Source organism: Leptinotarsa decemlineata, unplaced genomic scaffold (assembly GCF_025532065.1).
Source record: "Leptinotarsa decemlineata unplaced genomic scaffold, Ldec_3_MD MMD2_tig00026328_RagTag_RagTag, whole genome shotgun sequence".
NCBI classification, from domain to species: domain Eukaryota; kingdom Metazoa; phylum Arthropoda; class Insecta; order Coleoptera; family Chrysomelidae; genus Leptinotarsa; species Leptinotarsa decemlineata.
The window spans coordinates 35,286,574-35,308,048 of NW_027412688.1; the positions used below are offsets into that span (position 1 = coordinate 35,286,574).

Genomic DNA, 21,475 nt, shown 5'->3' on the forward strand with positions numbered 1-21,475 from the left:
TTTTCGCGGACACGATGAAACCGAAGATTCGAATAATCGAGGCAATTACAAGGAACTTTTAATGTTATCACAAGGAACTTTTAATGTTATGGGGCAAATGTGATTCACAATTTGGCACTTTTTTAAACGGTAGCGTTTTTTCGGGCACCTCAAAAACCATCCAAAATGAGCTTATAGACAGTGGCATAATTTATTAAGGAAAATATATAAGCAAGGAGATTGAAAGTGTTTCTTTTTTTGAATGGGAAATTGATGAAACTACCGATATTACCTGTACATCACAACTTTCAATCGTTTTTAGATATGTCAAAGATGGTAATGTGGTAGAACGTTTCATAGGTTTTCATGATGTTTCATCTGGGCACACAGCTGACGATTTGTTCAATTTTTCAATTCGTACGTGTGATACCTATAATTTTAGGCAAAAGTTAATTGCGCAAAGCTATGATGGGGCTGCGGTCATGGCAGGCCATTTAAATGGTTTACAAACTAAAATAAAGTCCATAGCTCCTCATGCACCATTTAAGCATTGTCATGCCTATGCCCTAAATTTAGTATTAAGCAAAGCGTGCAACAACATAAAAGATTTCCACGTATTTTTTTCTGGATTTTCGGCATTCTTTTCAAAATCCACCAAAAGAAGCCATGTTTTAAATGAAATATGTGGTAGCCGAATACCATGGAATTCTACATCTAGAGCAATAATTTCAGAGCATTCAAACAAAGACAAATTGATTGATGTCTTTGATTTTATCCTAAACAGTGACGATTTCAAAACCGACGACCAAAGTCTTAGGGAGGCGAGAGGTTTCAAATATTTTTTAAATGATTACAAGTTTTTCTTTTTGTTAGAAATATTTAAATGAATATTTGAACATACCGATGACGATGTTGTTTTTTCTATTCTTCAAAATAAATCAACAGATATTAATTACTCAAAACAACGGTTAAACAATTCAACAGAAATTTTGATGAATTTTACAAATAACTATACATTTTTTAACAATATTTTCGAATCAATTGATTTAACTCTCGAACCGCCGGCGCCGAAAAAAAGAAAAACCAATTTAGACTTACCTACCCGAATTGTAACACAATTATAACCAGATTTATAATGAAATATTGGACAACTTTTTAATGCAAATCAAAGTTAGATTTGAAGATTTGCCAAAATTAAACTGCTTTGATTCGTTGTTGTTTGAAAAATGTTCGTCCAATACCAAAGATATTCCCCAAAAACTTTATAACATCTTGATAGCTCAGTATCCATTTTTCGATATAAAATGAATTATTCGTAATGTACAGCGACCCTCAAATGTTTCAAAGCTGCAAGTCTCCTTCGGATTTATTGAATTTTATGTTTGAAAATGAAAAATTGAAAATGATTTATATTAAATAACTCAAAGATAGCCCTTTTTCATTGTTTTTGTTTTTTTAATGGTCAGTTTTATAAGTATAATTTTTGTCAATAAACAATCTTTGTTTGCATTTATGCAAATATTTTTTTTAACAAGTGCGGTACCCCAAAAAATTTTCGCGCCTCCGACGGGCTTTTCTGTGTGTATATAGTATTTATTACTTAAGCCCCCCTGTTCTCCATTGCACGAGCCGTCACTGAGTAAGAGACAATCTAATCAAATCATATTAGAATAACAGGTCGCAGAGTTTAGTAATTAGGAATACTCGAGGTCACTCCTTAAAATTGAGCAAGCAATTCTCCAGGGTTCAATCATGGGTCCTATATTATTTCTGATTGATGGAAATGATTCTCCAGAATTACGCAAATGCAGTATCATATGCCGATGACACTATTATACTTATACGGGCAAATGAAATGAAGAAATTAACGAACATTCCAGAAAAAATTATAAGAATCCTATCTGAACAAGTTTCTAAGTGTGCCTTTCAGGCTTCCCACTTTGTTTTCCAAGAGTTTTAATAAGTTATGATCGAGGAATGGACCCTTCCGATTTCAGTTCATATGCTAAACAACTTTTCTTATAAGACACATTCCATTTCTCAACATATAAATGTACTACCTAATGTTAGTCTCTCACTTGCCTACGCCTCGTATTAACGAAGGTGAGTTTCTTGCCTACGCCTTGATTGTTTATAATAATAAACTGCATTGAATGCTTATGTTTTTTATTGATGTCAGTGTTCCCCCAGGAAGGATGCCGCGCATTGTCATCACTATAAATTATAAGTTGTTATTTGTCTGCTCAGTAGGCTCTCTCTAGCTCGTCCATATCTCTACTGCCGGTGACTATCGTAAGGAAGGTATCTGTCCCAATCCCATGAGCTTTCCATTATAGACCGAGGGTTCTTGTATAAGAGCAATATATAATTTCTTCACAACGTTTGTAGGGACCGCTGAAGCCCCCTCACTGTGTTGAAGGTTGGCTTGTACTACTCTCATTGCACGTAGGAGGAGTCGCTCGATGAGTCCTCTTTCGTTTATATATGTATCTGTAAAGTAGGGAAAGTGAGAATAGGCCCATAGCACTTAGGCCACATGTGACCCTTTGTACATCCTCCCAAGAAGTTGTCCTCCTAGGTCATCGTCCATTCTGTCCTTTCCAGGAACAGGTCTCTGGGAGACATCTCCTTTATATCGGCAGGTGTAGGCCAAGACTCGCAGAACACACACTCTGTAATTAACGATAACTCCGGACATTAGCATAGAATATGCCTGGCAGTTTCATCTTCCTGTTCACACATCCTGCCTAGAGGTTTGTATACTCGCCATATATTGTGGAGATGTTTCCTTAGTTGACAGTGGCCATTCAGAAATCCTACTATTATGCGTAGATTTTTCCTGGTCATCGCCAGATATTTCTTCGGCGCCAGCTTCCCAGGATCGCCCAGGGTGATTCTGGCAAGATTGCATCCTTTGATTTCATCCCATCTCTTTAGGGATTAAGCATGGGTGTGACGTTTGACTAGTTCCGCAGTTGTCCTAAAATTCTTAGTCCAGTCGCTTCCTTGGCTAAAGAGTCGGCAATGCGAATAACTTTACTCCTGTCGCGCCCTTTAACCCACATCAGGATAATGTTATTATCTACCGAGGCTTTGGCTAAATCTTGGTGGCACTCTAGTACTAGCGCTGAGATAAAACTTTGTCTGTTCAAGGCTAATGGGGCTTGTCTGCTAGCACTGCAGATTGTTATGTTTTTGCCAGGAATTCCTTTCCTTAAATTAATGGATGTAGCCGTTACTACGTGGTAGGAAATCATACTGAAGAAAAGAAAATTTAACCTTTCTACATAGAACGTTTCAATTGTCTTCTCTTCATTAATTCCTTTCCTGAATCTTTCTTTTGTGGCAATTGAAATACCAGCCAGTTCTGTTTGGACCACGCTGATATTTGATATTTATTTTAGTGATCTAGAGTACACTCCACATTGTATTTTGTATGATTTATTAAACACAAACCTGGGTTCCATTGCATCACCGGTTGCTTGCAGCAAAGATTGCGCAAGCAATTGCGCTCAGCGTCAATTGACCCATTCCTACTTCGAGGTGCGCAATCGCAATATGGCCATTAACGCAACATCCCTAACGTACAGGTCCAGAGGGGTCAGACCAGTAATTAATTCCATTGCCGCGGTTGGTGTTGTTCCCATGGCTCCTGTGATGTTTAAACAAGCCGTTTATAATTGTAGTCCATTAAGTTTCAACGAGTATGAGGAAATGATTGTCCACATCCATGGAGCCTCCACTTTGAAAGGTCGCCCGGTATCTCAGAGGCTCCGTTGGTGATACCTGATATGGCCCAGATACCATTCATCCTTTGGCACGAATCGCTTAACACCACTGGATTAAGCCCCTTTTTAGATACCTTTCACAACCGTTAGTGTTCATTAGGATTTACATCAAATGCCGGCCCGTTCTATTCAGTGTTGGATCACGAATGCTTTGCAGTGAAAACTGATTCGGCTTTCTTGGGACTTTTTTGGGAGACTTGTTAATCTTTGTTATACGTGGATTGAATCTTTTGTTGATTCTATAGATGGCTTTACTCGCAAAGGAGATATCAATATTACTGGAGTTTTTTTTTCCAAGACCAAACCGTTATTTTTAACATCTCGACACGTGTTACGATCACCAAGTGATCATCTTCAAGAGGAAGATTAAGGAGTTTTTTTCTTCCTCTTGAAGATGATCACTTGGTAATCGAAACACGTGTCGAGGTGTTGAAAATAACGGCTTGGTGTTAGAATAAAACTCCAGTAATATTCATTACTAAACCAAAGGTTCCAAACAGGGCATCACAAGGGAGATATCATCACTTTTACTTACATACAGTGTGTTCTCTTAAAAAAAAAACAATAAAAAATTTTTATCGCAGTATTAGAAAAAAGGTTTTTGTTGGTTTCATTTTATATAATGGGGATATATATTTAATATGCCACGCTTCTACTGGGTACCTTGTATATAAGAGAACATTTTTAAAAGCCCATTGCATTGATATCTGAAACTTTTTAACGAAATATTCTTTTATAACGTCATTCCTTCATCTCAAACTTCGTTTGATGTGTCTGTCACACTCCATCTATCTGATGTATTTTATATTACAGCCATATTCACTATTATTGTATTCTTCAAGACATTTTTAGGAATGACTATCTGTATATGTTCATACGTTTTTTTGACAAACAAATTGTCGACAAAATTAATCGCGATGTTACATTTTCAACGTTCCGCATGCATGCGTTCTTCATTACACTCATTAGTTTTCTGAAATCAGACGCGATATCATCAACAAAAGGTGCATAACTGTGACAGGAGTTAGCAGAGCGTACTTCGCATAATTTTCTGCTTCAATTAAGAAAAGGAGACTGCTTGTTATGGAGAAGAAATTGTTACAAAATTAATAGTAGTTCTTATGAATGTGTGTCATAATTTTTATCATTATTGCGATCGTATGAAATAAATATTTTTTTCGCAATATAATTGAGGATTATAAATTATAGGAACTTGATTGCCAAGATGATATTGGCTTCAAAAATACGGTTTTTGGAATTTCTTCCTGACGTTTCGCTGGCGCGAGTGGCTAGCTTCTTCAAAGGTTTATACAGGATGTATATCCGAAATAACCCAGGATGGACGGTCTTCAAACCCGAAAAATAATGACACTGAATAGTTCAATGAGTTTTTTACTTAAGTTTTATTTAAGTTTTTTACTTAACGGATAACGAATAAATTAACCTATAAATATCTGTAGAAAATTATGTTTTGTTGATTAGAGACTATCAATCACAATCACAAAAGTTCACAATTTTATCTCTATTGATATTTATATGAGACAAATTGAAATTACTCTTTTGGAGTTATGTAGTTATGAAGTAAATATTTGGATAAAACTAATTTTACCTGTATTAATATTTTAATATTGCTACAAGTGAAAAAATTGATTATGTTATCGTTGTGGTATTGTCGAAAATACTCTCGAATGATGTGGAATAATCTGGAACATTGTAGATCATCAAAATATTTTGTATAGATCAGGCATATTTATCGATAGAGGTATATAAAGCAAGATCCGTCGTCCGCTTATAATTCAAAGTTTAAATTGATGGGTGTAGCCGTTACTACGTGGTAGGAAATCATAATGAAAATAATAGAAATGAAACTTTTATTTGTACCTAACGTCACTGCAGTTTCATCCTATACGGACATTTTCAAACTTACCTATACAATAAACTTATTGTACTTATATATTGTATATCAAACTTGTACAATAAACTTATTGTATAAGTTTGAAAATGTCCGTATAGGACGAAACTGCAGTAACGTTAGTTACAAATAAAAGTGGTAAAAAACATAGAAAGTTTCATTTGTCTTTTCTTCATTAATTCAAAGTTTATTATTTTATTTCAACTACCACATAATTTCATATCAACTCGAACAAAAGTATGTTCACAACCATCAAATTCAATTTTCAAATATGTAGATACATCTAGCTAAAGACAACACAAATGCGACCCAACCTTCCCAAAAAAGAATGCAATTACAACCTTTTTTCATCACGCGCTTCGCATCGGTTCGTCAGGCCGCTTGAATTCATTCTCTCGCACGATAATTTTTAATTTGCGATAACTCCTAATATAATAATTTGACTTGTACGATGCGGAAGGAAAATATAGTGTGCACAAAATGCTTGAGGTAACCGTCGTATTTGATTTGATAAGGGTCAATACCGTATCCGTCTAATAGCTTCCAAATATATTACAAAATGGGTATAGCAGGCTGTACCCAAAAAAAGACATTCTTAAAGCATCGCGAACTTTTTTGTAGTTCTATGAAAAAAAGATATATGGTGAATGGGCATGGTTTTTGACGAACGCTCGAAGGGATCACCACCGCCCTGGATAATATCGTCATATTTCAACGAATTCGCCCAACTAATTAACAAATTGTACACTCAACCTCTTAAATCACTCTGTTCATTAATGAAAATCGTATGAAAATCCGTATTGTAGTTTCTGAGCTTATCGCGGTCAGACAAACAGACAGACGCGGCGAAGAAATTTGTTTTATTGAAACTTGATTCACATTCAAACTACTCGTTCGTTTTTCAACGCATAAGCACACACTGAAACAAAACCACCGGATTACCTGCTCATTTACCCCTTGACCCGCCACTGCGAGAAGTTTTCTTACAACCCCTAGTGAAGTTACAAATAAGGGCAGCAAGTACACTTTGGACGCCCTCAAGTCTCACTTCACATGTTCAGATCAACGGAATTTTGATTATGTGTCTTAGGGTGGTGGCAAGGGTTGATTGGCGATTCATAACTGAATATATTATCAATTGTTCCAGAATGAAAATCAGCTGATTTAACGGCACATGCCATTACGAGCAATGAAAACAAAACAAACGAACCAACCTTCAAATCCCTGCTGGTCTGCAAATAATAAAGGACAACAAACATCCACGCCAGGGAGAAAAGGACGAGAACTTTGACATTTCGTCGCATTTCAATTTTTCTTCAGTCACTGCACCTCACAAAGAGTATCTTTTCATTGAGTACCGAGTATACATCGGAAAGTAAACTAGACTACAATCGGAAAACAGCCTCACGTCGACTGACCCGCAACATTCACGACCTCCTCTGCATTACTGAATTGACTGAATTGAATCAGCTCTACGGGGAACTCGGCGATTCACTGGGATTCGCGATCGGGGATTCCGCCAGTGGCGTCTCGGGTGAGCGGTGGAGAAAGGTCGCCGGTACCGGCATGAATAACATTATGTCGGAATCTACGGTGATAACTTGTTTCGAAAATTTGTTCAATTTCTCACTCATCAAAATGATAATAATAAAGAACATTCATACACCGTGTGTCACATCGAGCTCACATTAGAAGTTTGAGATGGAAGAGTGAAGTTACCAATAAATGTTTTAAATGAAATTTTCAGGTATCAAACTGAATTAAAAAAACATCTTGGTATTGAAGCCAAAATTCGAACTTATCAACAAACAATGAGTTCTAGTTAAATTTTTATAATTTGATTTATTGAATGAAACAGTTTTTGTCCGGACTAGAGAATGAGCAATATATTTTTCTTGACAGTTGACGAGATCTATGAGTCAGTGTTGATCAAATGATGGTGCATGTACATTCTGTCAAATTTCTCACATAAAATTCAATTTTCATTATAATGAACACTATAATAAATTCTGTTTGGATTATAATCTGAAACTAAAATAATTTTTAGGTATATAAAAAGGACGACATCTAGGTTTAATAGTTGAAACAGTTACCAAGAATTACTGTTATAATGGACAGTCCAATGTAATAGTATTTTACATAAATGTAAAGTCAGCTCTTTATAATGACTAGTAATGCCAAAAAGTATAGTTCAAAGTGCCAGGTACAGTTTGGACGATCTAGCTGTGCCTCTGAATATTGCATGCGCAGTAAATCAGACAGCGGAATGGTTCATTACCATCGAGGAACTCGAGTAGAGAACATCGTGTTAGTACAGTAAGTGGAGAATTTATTCTGTAAGGTGAACTATGAGTTATTTGTTGTCTTCCAAAATTCCTTCGAACAGTAAACTGAAAAACAAGGTTCTCATCAGACAAAGCAGAGAAATGGTGAACAACAAACGACAAATGGAATAAGAATTTCTCCCCTGAAGATTAGAAGTTATAGTTATAATAAGTAAAATTATAACCAATATTGTATTTTGACTTTGGAAGTTCAAGAACTAGTAGTCAAGGCCACGGGGGATTGTGTGCGAACTGAACGAAAAATAAATTCAGATATGGAAATGAAAAGGTATGTATCAAAAATACAAAACTGTGTTGGAAGATGATGATTTTGCAATTTTGATTAGATATATAGTTAATTTCCATATCAAAGACAAACGAGTTCCTACGCTTACGGAAATTCATATAACATCACTAAGACTAAGACTAACCCCTCTACCACGGCCTTCAAATTCCCAACAGAAAATAATGTGAGTTATATGTTCTTTCTATGAAAAAAGCCAAGTCGGCCCTAATGATGGGTGCAGTGTGTCTGTTGACGGTATAATTCTAAGGAATATCTATTTACCCGTCTCGGATATACCTACACAGTTGATTGAATGGACTGCCGCCTATCAGAAAACAACTACTCCACTGGCTAATACCACGAACGGCGTTGGATTATATCCGACAGGCGTCAGTGCAGGAAACTTTCTTGCAATTGGCAATACAACTGAAAGAGTCAACCTTCAATTTTGGAACGGGCACACTTGCAGAGCGGTATCGGGCTCCTTAGCCACTCGTCAGTGCAAGATAGTGACCATCATCGAGCTAAAGTCAATGATATTCCATAATTGAAAATCGAAATTCTTTCAGAGTATTTCATGCAGTTGGTTAGTATCTCGTCCATTAGATGGAGTGACATTTTTAATGTTCGATCTAGCGCCTCCATCAAACTACTTAAACGCAAGCTAAAATCCTGCCTATAAAGAAAATTGCTCCTATGGCCTTGACAAATCTATGAGCTCCTGTGAACGTCAATGAAAGCTACCGTTGCTTGGGTTATTCTACTTACCTTTTTTTTGTTTTTCTTGTATGTTTTTTTTTCGTGTACGTACAAATCTATTTCATTGTGCCTTTTTGTGACGGCTATATTTTGACAACACTTTTTCACTTACCTATGTAATGATTTATAGTTGATAAATGAATGAAATTAAAAACTGTTCATCAGTACTTTTATGAAATAAAAAAATAATATAAAAAATGAAGATTTTTTAAAAACTCATTCGGAGTTGTTCGTAAGGGCTTTCAAAGAAAAAACTTCATTGATGAAACTAGAATGAGTCCGTATAATAACGATTGCCAGGATGCTTTTTTCATAATAAAACATTCGAGTTACCTCACCGGAATGGTGGGTCGAGTGCCCAGTCCCAGTTTTGACACAACTATGAACAGTAACTGGTTAACGGGTTATCACCCGAAGACGATTGCGGATACTAACAATCGAAACGTCGTGACATAACTTGGTTTGAAATCTTTTCACTTTTATTTTTCATTTTTCTTTAATAATAATTTTTGGTTTTTATTTTTCAGCTTTTATTAATATTTCAATTTTTATTTGTTTGGTTGTTGCTTGTACGTTAATTCTTTGTAAATTCAGTTTTTTGTTCAATAAAATTGTTATTTTCGGTTAATCTGATTAATTTTTCAATACTTTTTTCAGGGTTTTCAAATCAATTTATATTATATTAGACAATGGAAGTCCGAACTGATGAAATAGGGAAGTGCATGTTCTTGGAGTTTGTGTTTAAAAAAAATATATGTGGATATTTCTCAGAAAGACTTTTCCATACTTTTTCAAAAGTTTCACATCTTTGAAGGAGTCCTTAATTTCAGGAGATGCCATTCTGTTAAAAAAATGTTTATGGAGGTATGTTCAAAAGATCTCAGTTTCAAAGATTCGGGAGATGTTCAATGTTGTAGAGAAAATATCCATACAGCTATTATGTTCTGCAAATCGTCCTATTTACTAAATTTGAATAAAATTAATTATTTAAAAAAAATGAATGGTCATTCCTATCGAACAGCAACAGCATACAAATGGCTACCCTTTCAAAATTCTGAATATCATGAAAAGAGTCGTATTACAAACATATACCTTTATGAAGTTAACGACATTAAAGAGCAAACTTTCAATCAAGATGATGTTTGCATTTTCAGTAATTTTCCAAAATACCTACATTTTCACTCAGACTTTTAACATCGCATACCTCCGAAACTGAAAAGTTTTTGACATATGTTCATAGAGACCGTTTTCATAAAATATGACATTATTTAAGAAACACCCTTAATACTATTGAAGAATGAGAATACCAGAAATCGTTTTTTTAAGCTATAACATAATTTCAAAATTACTTGTTAACAATACAAGAATACTTCATTGATGGTTATTATAGGTTTTAACGAGGTTTAACGTACAACTGAGTGAACATAAAATCACGAGATAGGATTTTTCAATAATGTATTTTATTATTTCTATTATTCTTCACCTACCAAAGAAACAAAAATCAAAACATCTATATAAAAGTAATAAAAGATTAAAATTATCAATACATGGCATTTACAAAATATTCATTTATGACTTGACATGGGACGTTTCTCAAAATAACATTTTATCTGTATCGTTTCCATATGGCAAATTGCTACATTTCTATATTCATTCAAAGTTATGATAACATTATTATATTTATCAAATATTACTGCCACTGCTATCGATCTCTCACGAAACTCTCTAACCTGATTGCGCCTAGAAATACTTACAATCCATTGTGGTTCATTAAAATCTAATTTCACTAGAATAAACTCATGTCCGACAATTACGAAGTTTTTCAACGGAGATTTCTCAATCGATAATTCCAAAGTTATGGTTCCAATTCGTTTTTCATCGAATTCTGGAAATAATTGCGGATGAACTTTTATCAAGTGCTGTTCAATATCAATCAATTTATCTGTGAAGTCACAATATTTCACAGGGCACTTCTGACGTGGCTGAAGGGGACAACTCATTTCATGTATTCTTAAAGAATCTATGTTGAAAAGTGACCCACAATTCCAATAGCAGAAAAATAAGATTGATTTCAAAGTTTCTTTTCTTATGACATCTGTTGGTGCGCAATAACCAGTTTCCGCCTTTGTACAATAATCACATGAAAGATAAAATTTTTCTTTCATTATTACTACGAATATATCATCAGTAAAATTTTCACAGACGGAATAAGCCATTTGATTACAATTGAAACAGCAAAGTACAAGTTCGAATGTAGCATCTCTGACAGTACACATCAATGAAGTCAAATTATCTCCAACTGAATAACTGGGATAAGTTTTCAGAAATCTATCATTCAAATGTATATATCTCAACTTGAAATGATCATAATGAATTCCACCAGCTCGAGCAGAAGGTTCAAATGTTCGTAACTTTACGAAGCCACCCGCTGGCGCTGTTACCATATTAATTTCAATGGTTACATTTATGTTTCCGTTTTTTTTCGTTATTCCAGACTTCACCATCTTTATCCCATGATTATTTATCCATGAATCATAAACATCACAAGGATTTTCTTCAGAATATATTTGAGTATCAATTATGAACCTCCAGCGCATATTTTCTGCATCTTCATGTTCTCCCAGGAGCATATTGTTAATCTCAATATAATCAGTTGATGAATGTACTTTGAAACTGATAAAGAACAGCCTTTCCTGATGTCTATACAAGAAAAAAAGAAATTTATCTGATGCGGCATTGATATTGATGGAAAAATATGGAACACGAAGGAACATATTTACATGAATATCCTGGAAGTGGGAGATCATCATAAAACTAGGCATCGTCGTTGTGGAAACTGGACATATCGGGCACAGATAGAATTTTCCAAAACATATTGATTCATGTTTCAGAACCTCAGAATAGGGCAAGAGTTCCCTGCACCCATCAAATCTGTTGGTGCACTTGAAGAAACACTTATCAGCAAACAGATTGAATAGCGAGACTACACCTGAATCTCCAACATGAGAGCACCTTCCGCACATAATTTTTCTATTTGGGTATACTTTCACGGGACGTACAGACAAATACCGCAAACAACTGTTGCAGGTGAGTATTTCCAACAGATCATCGGTTATGATGAGGCTCATGATTCTTGAAGCTGGTTTTACAGATATTTAGATTTCAATTTGACAAATCACAATGCAAATAAAAAGTAATTTCTAAACCGCACTTTCAAAATATTCAACTTCACTTGTAACTGGCATTCGGCATTTCAACGTTTCAGAACCACATTTAATTATTTTAGTAATTTTATCTATATTTAAAAAATGAGTATTGGTTCGGATTCCTATGCCAGCATTCCTAAAGATCAAAAACAGGTGTGCAAACATTCCTTTTTTGTCATTTCTTTGTCCTTTTTTCTTTCACATTATTGGGAACAGGGGCGTACACAACTTCTCGTACTGGGGAAATCTTCCAAAGAAACAATGAAAGCGGTTAATTCCAAAATGAACTCTTTACAAAGAATTAATTTTTAAAAAAATCGTTACAAAGATGTATAGAGATGGAAAAGTAGATACCCAAAAACTTTTTCCCCAAGATATGATCTCCTTTTCAATTTAATCAAAATTCCTATGGCTGGGATTATATCAAATAAGCGAATGAATGTCAGTACATACTGTCATAATGACGTGAATAGATTCAACTCATACGTGACATGCATTCGAAATGTTATGAATAAATTGAGTGTTTCATCTTTCAATGTTTTAATGTAATGTTGGTGCTGAAGATGCAATAAAGAAAGTATATTATTCCGAAGCATCGATTGAAGATGAATAGAATAGAAGAGGATATGATTTCATTTTCTGGTACAAACTGTACGGAAAAAGTCAAACAAAGGGTTCAATAACAAAGGCATATACCAGCAAAAAACGAATGGCAAACACCTCATAAAACAATTATAAATAATGAAGAAAAGAGAAATGAAACTTTCTATATTTTTTTACCACTTGTATGTGTAACCAACGTTACTGCAGTTTCGTTCTATACGGACATTTTCAAACTTATACTTATTGTATGAGTTATACGGACATTTTCAAACTTATACTTATTGTATAAGTTATACAATAAGTACGGACGTTTTCAAACTTATACTTATTGTATAAGTTATACAATAAGTATAACTTTTAGAATGTCCGGACGAAACTGCAGTAACGTTAGTTACAAATAAAAGTGGTAAAAAACATAGAAAGTTTCATTTCTTTTTTCTTCATTATGATTTTCTACCACGTAATACTATCCATACTACTATCCTACTATCCATCAATTTATTGAAAAAATTATAAATAACAGATCCTTAAAAGGAAATAAGTACTTGAAAAGAAATAAAAATTCTCTCGAGAGCTGAAACCCAACATTGAACGAATAATACGTTTTTGTGCTATGAAAACACAAAACGATGAAGTTTATGTTCCCCAAAAGGTCACACCATATCGTAGTCTACTTTCTAGCTGTGCATAATAGAGCTGCAACAACTGATCAAGATTCAAAATTTCTTTTATATTCTCAAATTGATAGGCAACTTTGTAAAGTTTGGAAACAATATCCTCGCAGTGAGACTTCCAATTGAGATGGTTATCGACATTTAATCCCAGAAACTTCGTTCTTGTGACATTGGTGGAGATCATAGGATAACCTCACAGGTTCTCTGTGGGCTATGAAATCTAAGATATTTTGTTTTATTAATATTTTGAAAAAAAAAGTTAGCTAGGAACCAATTATTAACTACGGAGAAAGTTTCGTCAGTTTTTCGTTATGGAAGTTTCTCGAGTGTTGGACATTTTAAGTGAGTTGTCATCTGCGTACATAGTGAAGGATGATGGCACAGGGAGCTTATCAATGTCGTTGATGTAAATTATGAATAGCAAAGGGCCAAGTAATGACCCTTGTGGGACACCCAAGTCATTTTTTTAAGTACCCAGAGGACTCATTTTTAATTGAGACATACTGCCATCTGTCACAAAGATATGACCGTATCCAATCCAGAGGTGTGCCCCTCACACCATAGTGGTTGAGTTTATCCAAAGACAGTATTCGGAGTAAGTGAAATTTTACCTCTTCCATTTACTATATTGTGCAGCAATCCTATTTATGATATCTGATTCATTTCCTTAACACAAGAGCACGAACTGAATAAAGAAAAGTGTTTTTTTTTGTAATTCAATATGCACATGAAAGTAAAGTTGTTTCGAGAAGGTTTTTTTGTCCAGTTTGTATACGATTTATTCACAAAACAATGTTATAGCGAACCGTCCCAAATATTGGCTGGCAACATTAACGAATCAATGGAAATCTGGACCATTTGGAAGATTTAGCCAAAGCCTCGGTAGACAATAACATTATCCTGAGGTGGATTGAAGGGCACGACAGGAGTAAAGGTAATCGCATTGCCGACTCTTCAGTCAAGGAAGCGGCTGGACTGAGAATTTTAAGACCCAGTGGCACCTACGACCTGATGATTTCGACAATTGTGTGGAACTAGCCAAACGTTACACCCATGCTCAATCCCTAAAGAGATGCACTCAAAGGATGCACTCTTGCCAGGATCACCCTGGGCGTCCCTGGGAAGCTGGCGCCGAAGAATTATCTAGCGATGATCAGGAAAAATCTACGCTTAACGGTAGCATTTCTGACTGACCACTGTCAACTAAGAAAACACCTCCATAATATGGGGCTAGTGGACACACCTCTAAGCAGGATGTGTGAACAGAAAGATGAAATTATGAGGCATGTCCTATGCGAGTGTCCAAAGTTATCGTCAATAAGAGAGTGTGTGTTCGACGAGTCTTGGCCTACACCTGCCGATATGAAGGAGATGTCTACTAGTGACCTGTCCACCTTCCTGGAAAAGACATGATCGACGATGACTTAGGAGGACAACTCCTTGGGAGGATGTACAATGGGTCACATGTAGCCTATGAGTGCTGTGGGCCTATACTCACCCTCCCTATTCTATTAATATAGATACTATTGGAATTATGAAATCCTTTAGAAATCCTTCAGAAAGTTTATCAAGTCCTTGGCAAAACGAACCAAGTGCTTGAAAAAGAATATTGAAAAAACCTTCCCCGAAACACAATGGAAAAACCTTACGGCTATGTGCATACAAAATTTCAAAGATCTTGGCGACACTATCCGTTTCCACATGTACCCCTGAAAAAGTATACATCCATTCTGATTATTTTAAGAGTAACCATAGAAGATAGAGGTAACAACCACTTCTTGACCGCTACTAACCAAAATTTTTGTCATCGGTTTCTGAAAAATATACTATTGTTGTTTATTTTTAAAACATGATGGTTATGTCATCAATTCTTAAGTGTGTTATGTATGATGAGCGGAAAGTTAAGTTGTTTTCAAAGTAGAAACTGAAGTACAAATTACAAATACTAGTTGGTTCAGTAACGTTTCGGTTTTCTTGTAAAACAAGAAGAGAGTAACCAGGGTTCATTTTATTAATCACCCTTTCAAAATTGTAAATTCAAATCCGTCATCTGTCAATTGTCACTCGCTAATCACAACAAATTTATCAATTAATATTTTGACGTTTCCATATTTTTAATAGCATCATAATTAGTGTATATTTTAGAACCACCAAAGCTCAAGAGTCTATGGAAGCGCATGAAAATTTGACCTTGATATATGAATCATGCGCATATTGAAAAGTTATAAAATTATAGAATTATCAGTTTTGTCACTTCTGTGTTTTTAGCATAAAAAATCGAATTCTATGGCAATGGCAACCCTGGTGACATTTTTTCAAAATGTTAGGTTAGAATACAGCGTACAGTATTGATAAATATATATTTGTTTTAATCTTAAATTTTTTTTGTAGTTAAAAAGGAAAATAATAAATGGAAACTATTTTGAATTATTTTTAGTGATTTCCTGAATGCACTTTCACTTCTAAAATGTCTGCCTACATTTTATGTAGTACATCTGGAGGTGGTTTACCAATTCTTTCCAGAAAAAAAGGAAACACTGAGACAGTAGGTTGATTCATCTCTTCAGTAGATAATAAACTAATATACCTTCTTCAGTTACCGTTTTCAATAATAGGTTCATTGAATGGAGTGCACATGTTTGGAAAACCTTTCGGAATTGAAATTTTGGAGACAGCATCTGATGATTATGCTGTCACATGGAAAGAGTTCGAAGAAAGGTGCGTAGTTATTGTACTTACAAGATATTTGTTGCATGTATGATGATTGTTTCAGTGTTGTTATAATTGGTATTGCAAGCGGTTGTTCTATTGACATCCTAAACCAATTATTAGAAGAAGTCTTCAATACCATGGTTTTGATAGTAGGAATCAAGGAATTGAAACTGCAACGAAACATTGAGAGACTCAAAAGGGAACTGCGGGTATGAACCACCAAACATTGTTATATTTTCAAATGCTCAATAGAAACCCTGATTAAACATCTATCACTGTAACTATGAGTCAACCAGACTCCTGTAACTTGATTATGAAATAAATACATGTGAACTTTACATTTTCATTGAACACTTCCATTCTATTTTATTTCTAATGTTTCATTCATTATGTTTGCCATTTATTAAATATATGCCTATTTCTACTGGCTTTTCATTCTAATTTTCTTAATGTTGTTTTGTATATTATTATATTTATATTAGTAGTTATTATAATTTTGTAAGAAGGGTTTTCCTGTGTGCTAGAAATGAATAAAGGAATTTAGATACAATCTTTTCAGGTGTGTTTGCCTGTTATTGACAGACTCTTAGATTCTCTGGATTGTGGGAATCCCGGCAATAAACATTCCTCAGATATTGTGGGATTTGTAGAAACAATACTTTGTGCAGAAAATCATTTGATACAGGTATATCTCGAATTCATTTACCTTAGAATGCATTTTGAAAATTATTTCTAGATTGTTTTGGATTCTTTCACAGAATGCTTGGATTCTATGTACAGTTGCGTACTGGTGTCAGGAAAAATAGCAGTAGCCACGGAAAACTGGTGGTCTCTGCATCCAGTTGAAATTCGATTACTAGGACTACTTGCTTCCACAGAAATTATTGGCGAATCGAAGGATATTCCTGTTTTCTTACCTTACAAAAGTCCAACGGTAAGTGACACTAATACCAAAGAGATGCTTATACAGAGTGCCGCACTGAAAACAAAACATATCGAATATCTTCATGACACAGGTCTTTGAATTTGAATAGGAAAAGTGCTAAGTGTGATACAACATTGAAAAGGTAATTCCATAAGGAATTCATCCATGTGACTGTCCATTGTGTAAACTTTCATCTTATCGCCCTCTTACAGGGAAAACAACTTTCTGTATTTCAAATTATAAATGCATAATTTTATTAATTTCAAATTACATTAAACCACAGTAGCTGCTCGAACTGTTTTCCATTAACTGCCATGCATGTGTATAAGTTAGTCTTGAAACATCTGACATTCTGGTGCATTTTTGGAGTAACTTGATGACGTTTTCCACAAGAGAGCGCCAAAATGAAAAGTTACATAGTGAACAGTCACATCAATAAATTCCCTATAAAATTACTTTTTTAATAATGTGTCACACTTGTTGGGAGACGAGGTAAGATCTCAATGTCATCCTTGAACTAATAATCAACCAGTTTTTGCATTTTTTTCTCAACAAATGTGTCTTGGACATATTCAATTTGGTTGGTATTCAATGTCGCACACTGTATACAGACATGTTAACTTCATATAACTTCAGGTAGCTTTTCGGTTTGTAACCTGCACATTGGTACCAGAAGTTCAGCTGTGTTGCCTCTGTGGCCCAACGCCAGTACTGAGTGAAATTGAACACTATGTAACACAGTGTTTCAAAAACTCCACAGATATTCTCAAGGCTGCTGTTCAGAGTGTGCCTAGAAATTTTCCTGTCACCTGTTCTGTTGACCCAAGTATTCTCGGGTAAGATTATTGCTTCCTCAACTTATTAGAATTTTTTCAAAGATGTTCATTTTGAAGATTGCTAAATACTTTAGGTCATTCCTCAACATTATATGACACGAGTTACTCATTTTTTAGGGTTTTTTGAGCCTTATTTATGTCAACAGAAGCAGTGATGTAATGAACTCATAATGATGTTTCAGTTTGTATTCCTAAAGAATTGTGAAAAGGGGGCAATAATTTCAAAATGGGTTTTGTTTTATTTTTTCTTATTTATAATGTGCATGTCATTTTCATTGTTTTCCTAAATGTTTTCTAGTAATAACGAAAGTATATAAAAGTATAGGAATGTAAGCTTTCAGTTGATATGCCAAGAAGAGTACTTCGACCACTCTACTGAAGATGACTGCCGCAGTTGCAACCAAAACTATATAAAAGTAGTTTCATTACCATAAAATTCATTTGAGCTCATTAGATCTATATCTGGATATCGATTGGTTAAATATATCAGAAATGTAGTAGAGGCTTAAATTGATCCTCATTATCACAAACATTAATAATAAATTTCAATTCAACATATATAGAAAGAATACTTTTAAAGACTGTACAATCTCCATGGAATCTTTCAGTCCATTATCACATGCATTATCGGTATTCAGATCAGTGATACATGGGAGCATTTATGATTCCGTCATCAGAGAAAGGTTTTCAAAAAGAAATGAAGATCATGAAGCAGATGGCATATTCTAGTGAACTTCTAGGGAGGGTAGATTGGGTGGACATTTCTGTTCATCCCTAGCCACCCCCTTAGATTGAGGTGAGCACTTCTGTCCAGCGTCAGGATTGGTTTTTGTTGTCACCTTGTTGCCTCCTTGTTTCTATCATGGGGTGTATGTATTTCAAAAAAAAAATAAAGACACATTATTATTATTATACGGACATCTAGAAGAAACAAACCATACAATAAATTGAGAAAACATGAAAATTCTTCATACGTGCAACATAGGAAGGGAGGTGAATTTGTTGGAAGCATTAGAAATAAATAAATTACATAAAAACCCCAGTTTCAAAACTCTCAATCACCAACTAGAACTCTGAATTTATGAATGTCAACAAATAGGTTAGAATCCATTCCACAAGTATAGTTTTTTGGGATCAGTAGTTGGTCATTTTCTAAATAATTAATGTTTTGGTATTGCATGTACCAAAAGCATATATACTTACTATTTCATTGTATATTTAAAAATTTGTTTGTGAAAAATACTTCAGTTACTTGAAAATGGTCTAACAAACCGAAACCGGTCGTAACAAATAAAAATTATAGTAGAAATCAGACAAAAGCTAATTTATTTGTCCTATATTCAATATGAATTTCTGCCAAATAAATAGGTCATCAATCAAACAAAAAACTCTGTTGAAGTATTTAAATAGGTAAATCCAACTTGCCTCTGTTTTCCAAAAAGATAATTTCTTAGGGATGAAAAAACCATTTTTTGACCTTTTGTTTTTCCAATAAGATGAAAAAAATGTATAAATTCCAAAGGAAGAACAAAATTTTCATCAAATAACGGTGAATACTCTTTAGATAAATGTCTATTTGATGAACAACTTTCCTCTGGGATATCGATTTTCAAGAAAATGTATCTAATTGAAATATTGTTACAGTCAACTGTTAGTGAACACAACTAAGAGAAAGTTCATGATGTCCAAAAGCACTCAACAGTCTTCGTCGAGGAAAACCACCAACAGCTCACATCGCTTGGACATTTTACGTACTTTTTTCTACCGAACTGTCATGGACGAATTTTTTCCCACAAATCAGGTAGCCGAGAACACAGGTCCATCGGACGAGATGGATTCCATGGTCGAGCACAACTGCATGGAAACTTACTGGTGTTCTGAGTATCATAAGTGTCACGCCCTCAAAGAAGACGACAATATACTGTGCGTTTTGTACAGTTCTTCGGTACCCACTCATGCTATGCGACTTATTACTCAGAAGACTCTCAAGCAACTCGTCTCAGATAAGCAAGTTTGTTGGTGAATCAGATCTCAATGCTAAAGATGATTATTAATTTCATATATCTTGTGTGTTTTCACTGAATACCTATACGATTTTTAATGGGGATATCCGACTTCATGTAACTTAAAAAGAAAGTGGGAAAGTTCACAATTATTCCATTCGATAGAACCATGTGAATAGAAATATTGGATCATTGTTGAAAGCTTTTTTTTCAATCAAGATCTGCAAGTTTCTCTTTGCTAATCAAAATTGAATAGATTTCAAGTTGTTTTCAACATAGAAGGGCTACTTAGCAAACTATTGATAACACCTGACTAGCTAAAAAGGATTTTGTGATGGAGTTTTTTAATGACCTCACAAGTTATCCATACTAATTAGAATAAATTACATACATACACTTATTTTTATTTTATTCATATTCCATGTTTTTCATGAAATCTCAAAGAAGTATCCAAGGTGTGAAATTATTATCATCTAAAAATTCTGATCACACAAACCTCATTTAAATGACTTTCAAAATCAAGCCAATTATTCGATATTAGTTAAATTCAATTCCTATTTCAATATTAACTAATCAAATTGTTTCAAAAGGTTTTTGGTGTGTAAAAAAATTACCATATATTTATTGCCTTTACATGAATTTTTCCAGGTATATGAGTGATCTGTTGACCAAATGAAAATCGGGGCCCAACATAATTGTTAATTTGAAAAAAAATATATTTTAGAGTTGTAGTTGGAATTATTTAAAAAAGTAACTGATCAAATGTAAATGAAAAGACTGAAGAATTGCCTTTTCAAACACACTAGATTATTAATTGAAAACAAAAATCAAACACACTTGTACTACAATATATCTGGCAGTTCCGTCTTGTTTTTTTTTTCAACCTGTAGTTGGTATTGCTATTTGAATCTCATATACATTATTATATTTTGTAGCTGAAAACTATTTTTCCGTCCATTCAGTTAATTATATATTTTTTATACTTTTGTAGTGTATTTTCTTTACCATCCCTTATTATTTAAGTAGGAAACAACAATTGAAGCTCTTTCATCCTAAAGAAGCTTAGTGCCAATTCAAAAGAAATAAGTTTTTTTTTATCGGTGTGTGTATCAAAGGGGCTCCAGACCTATAGGAGCTAGGTTCCTGTTGTTGGTCTTTCAAGTGTTATTGAACATCAATGATGGCTCTTGGGTTAAATCCATCAAACTTTCAGTTTTATTAGAGCTAAATGTTTAGCTATTTGGTAAATATTGAGAAAAAATTTTTTGAAATGCAAGATTTTGATATTTTCACTTTATAGTTTTCAAAAACCACAACACGTGTTTCACTATGTCTTCTTCAGGCGTGTTCAGCAAATCATACCTTAGTAACTGGTCCAAAGCTGATTTGTGAAGAATGTTACCCTATATCAAAGAAGAAAATGGAGCATTCTTCCAAAGAATCTGTGTGAATTAATTATATTAGAAAG

The 21,475-nt window shown here is 34.3% G+C and overlaps 2 protein-coding genes across 3 annotated transcripts in view; one reads left to right on the forward strand and one right to left on the reverse strand.

The window, feature by feature from the left end:
- The window catches only part of Pgant2 (Polypeptide N-Acetylgalactosaminyltransferase 2), an 85,639-nt gene extending 78,498 nt beyond the window's left edge, over positions 1–7,141 (reverse strand). Inside the window, exon 1 of the mRNA XM_074182532.1 lies at positions 6,894–7,141. Coding sequence (XP_074038633.1) covers positions 6,894–6,983 — 90 coding nt within the window. The 5' untranslated portion in view covers positions 6,984–7,141. The remainder of the gene's footprint in view (positions 1–6,893) is intronic.
- An 8,705-nt stretch (positions 7,142–15,846) lies between these two features.
- fy (fuzzy planar cell polarity protein-like protein) lies at positions 15,847–20,993 on the forward strand. 2 transcript variants are annotated; one of them, XM_074182070.1, is made up of 7 exons: positions 15,847–16,076; positions 16,128–16,249; positions 16,305–16,452; positions 16,803–16,928; positions 16,980–17,177; positions 17,805–18,004; positions 19,649–20,993. In XM_074182070.1, the coding sequence occupies exons 1-7, from the start codon at positions 15,999–16,001 to the stop codon at positions 20,025–20,027; spliced, it is 1,251 nt and encodes a 416-aa protein (XP_074038171.1). In that variant the 5' UTR covers positions 15,847–15,998; the 3' UTR covers positions 20,028–20,993. The 2 variants fall into 2 exon arrangements, with proteins under 2 accessions (XP_074038171.1, XP_074038172.1); XM_074182071.1 differs by having other exon boundaries at positions 15,855–16,076; positions 16,147–16,249.
- The last annotated feature ends 482 nt before the right edge of the window (positions 20,994–21,475 follow it).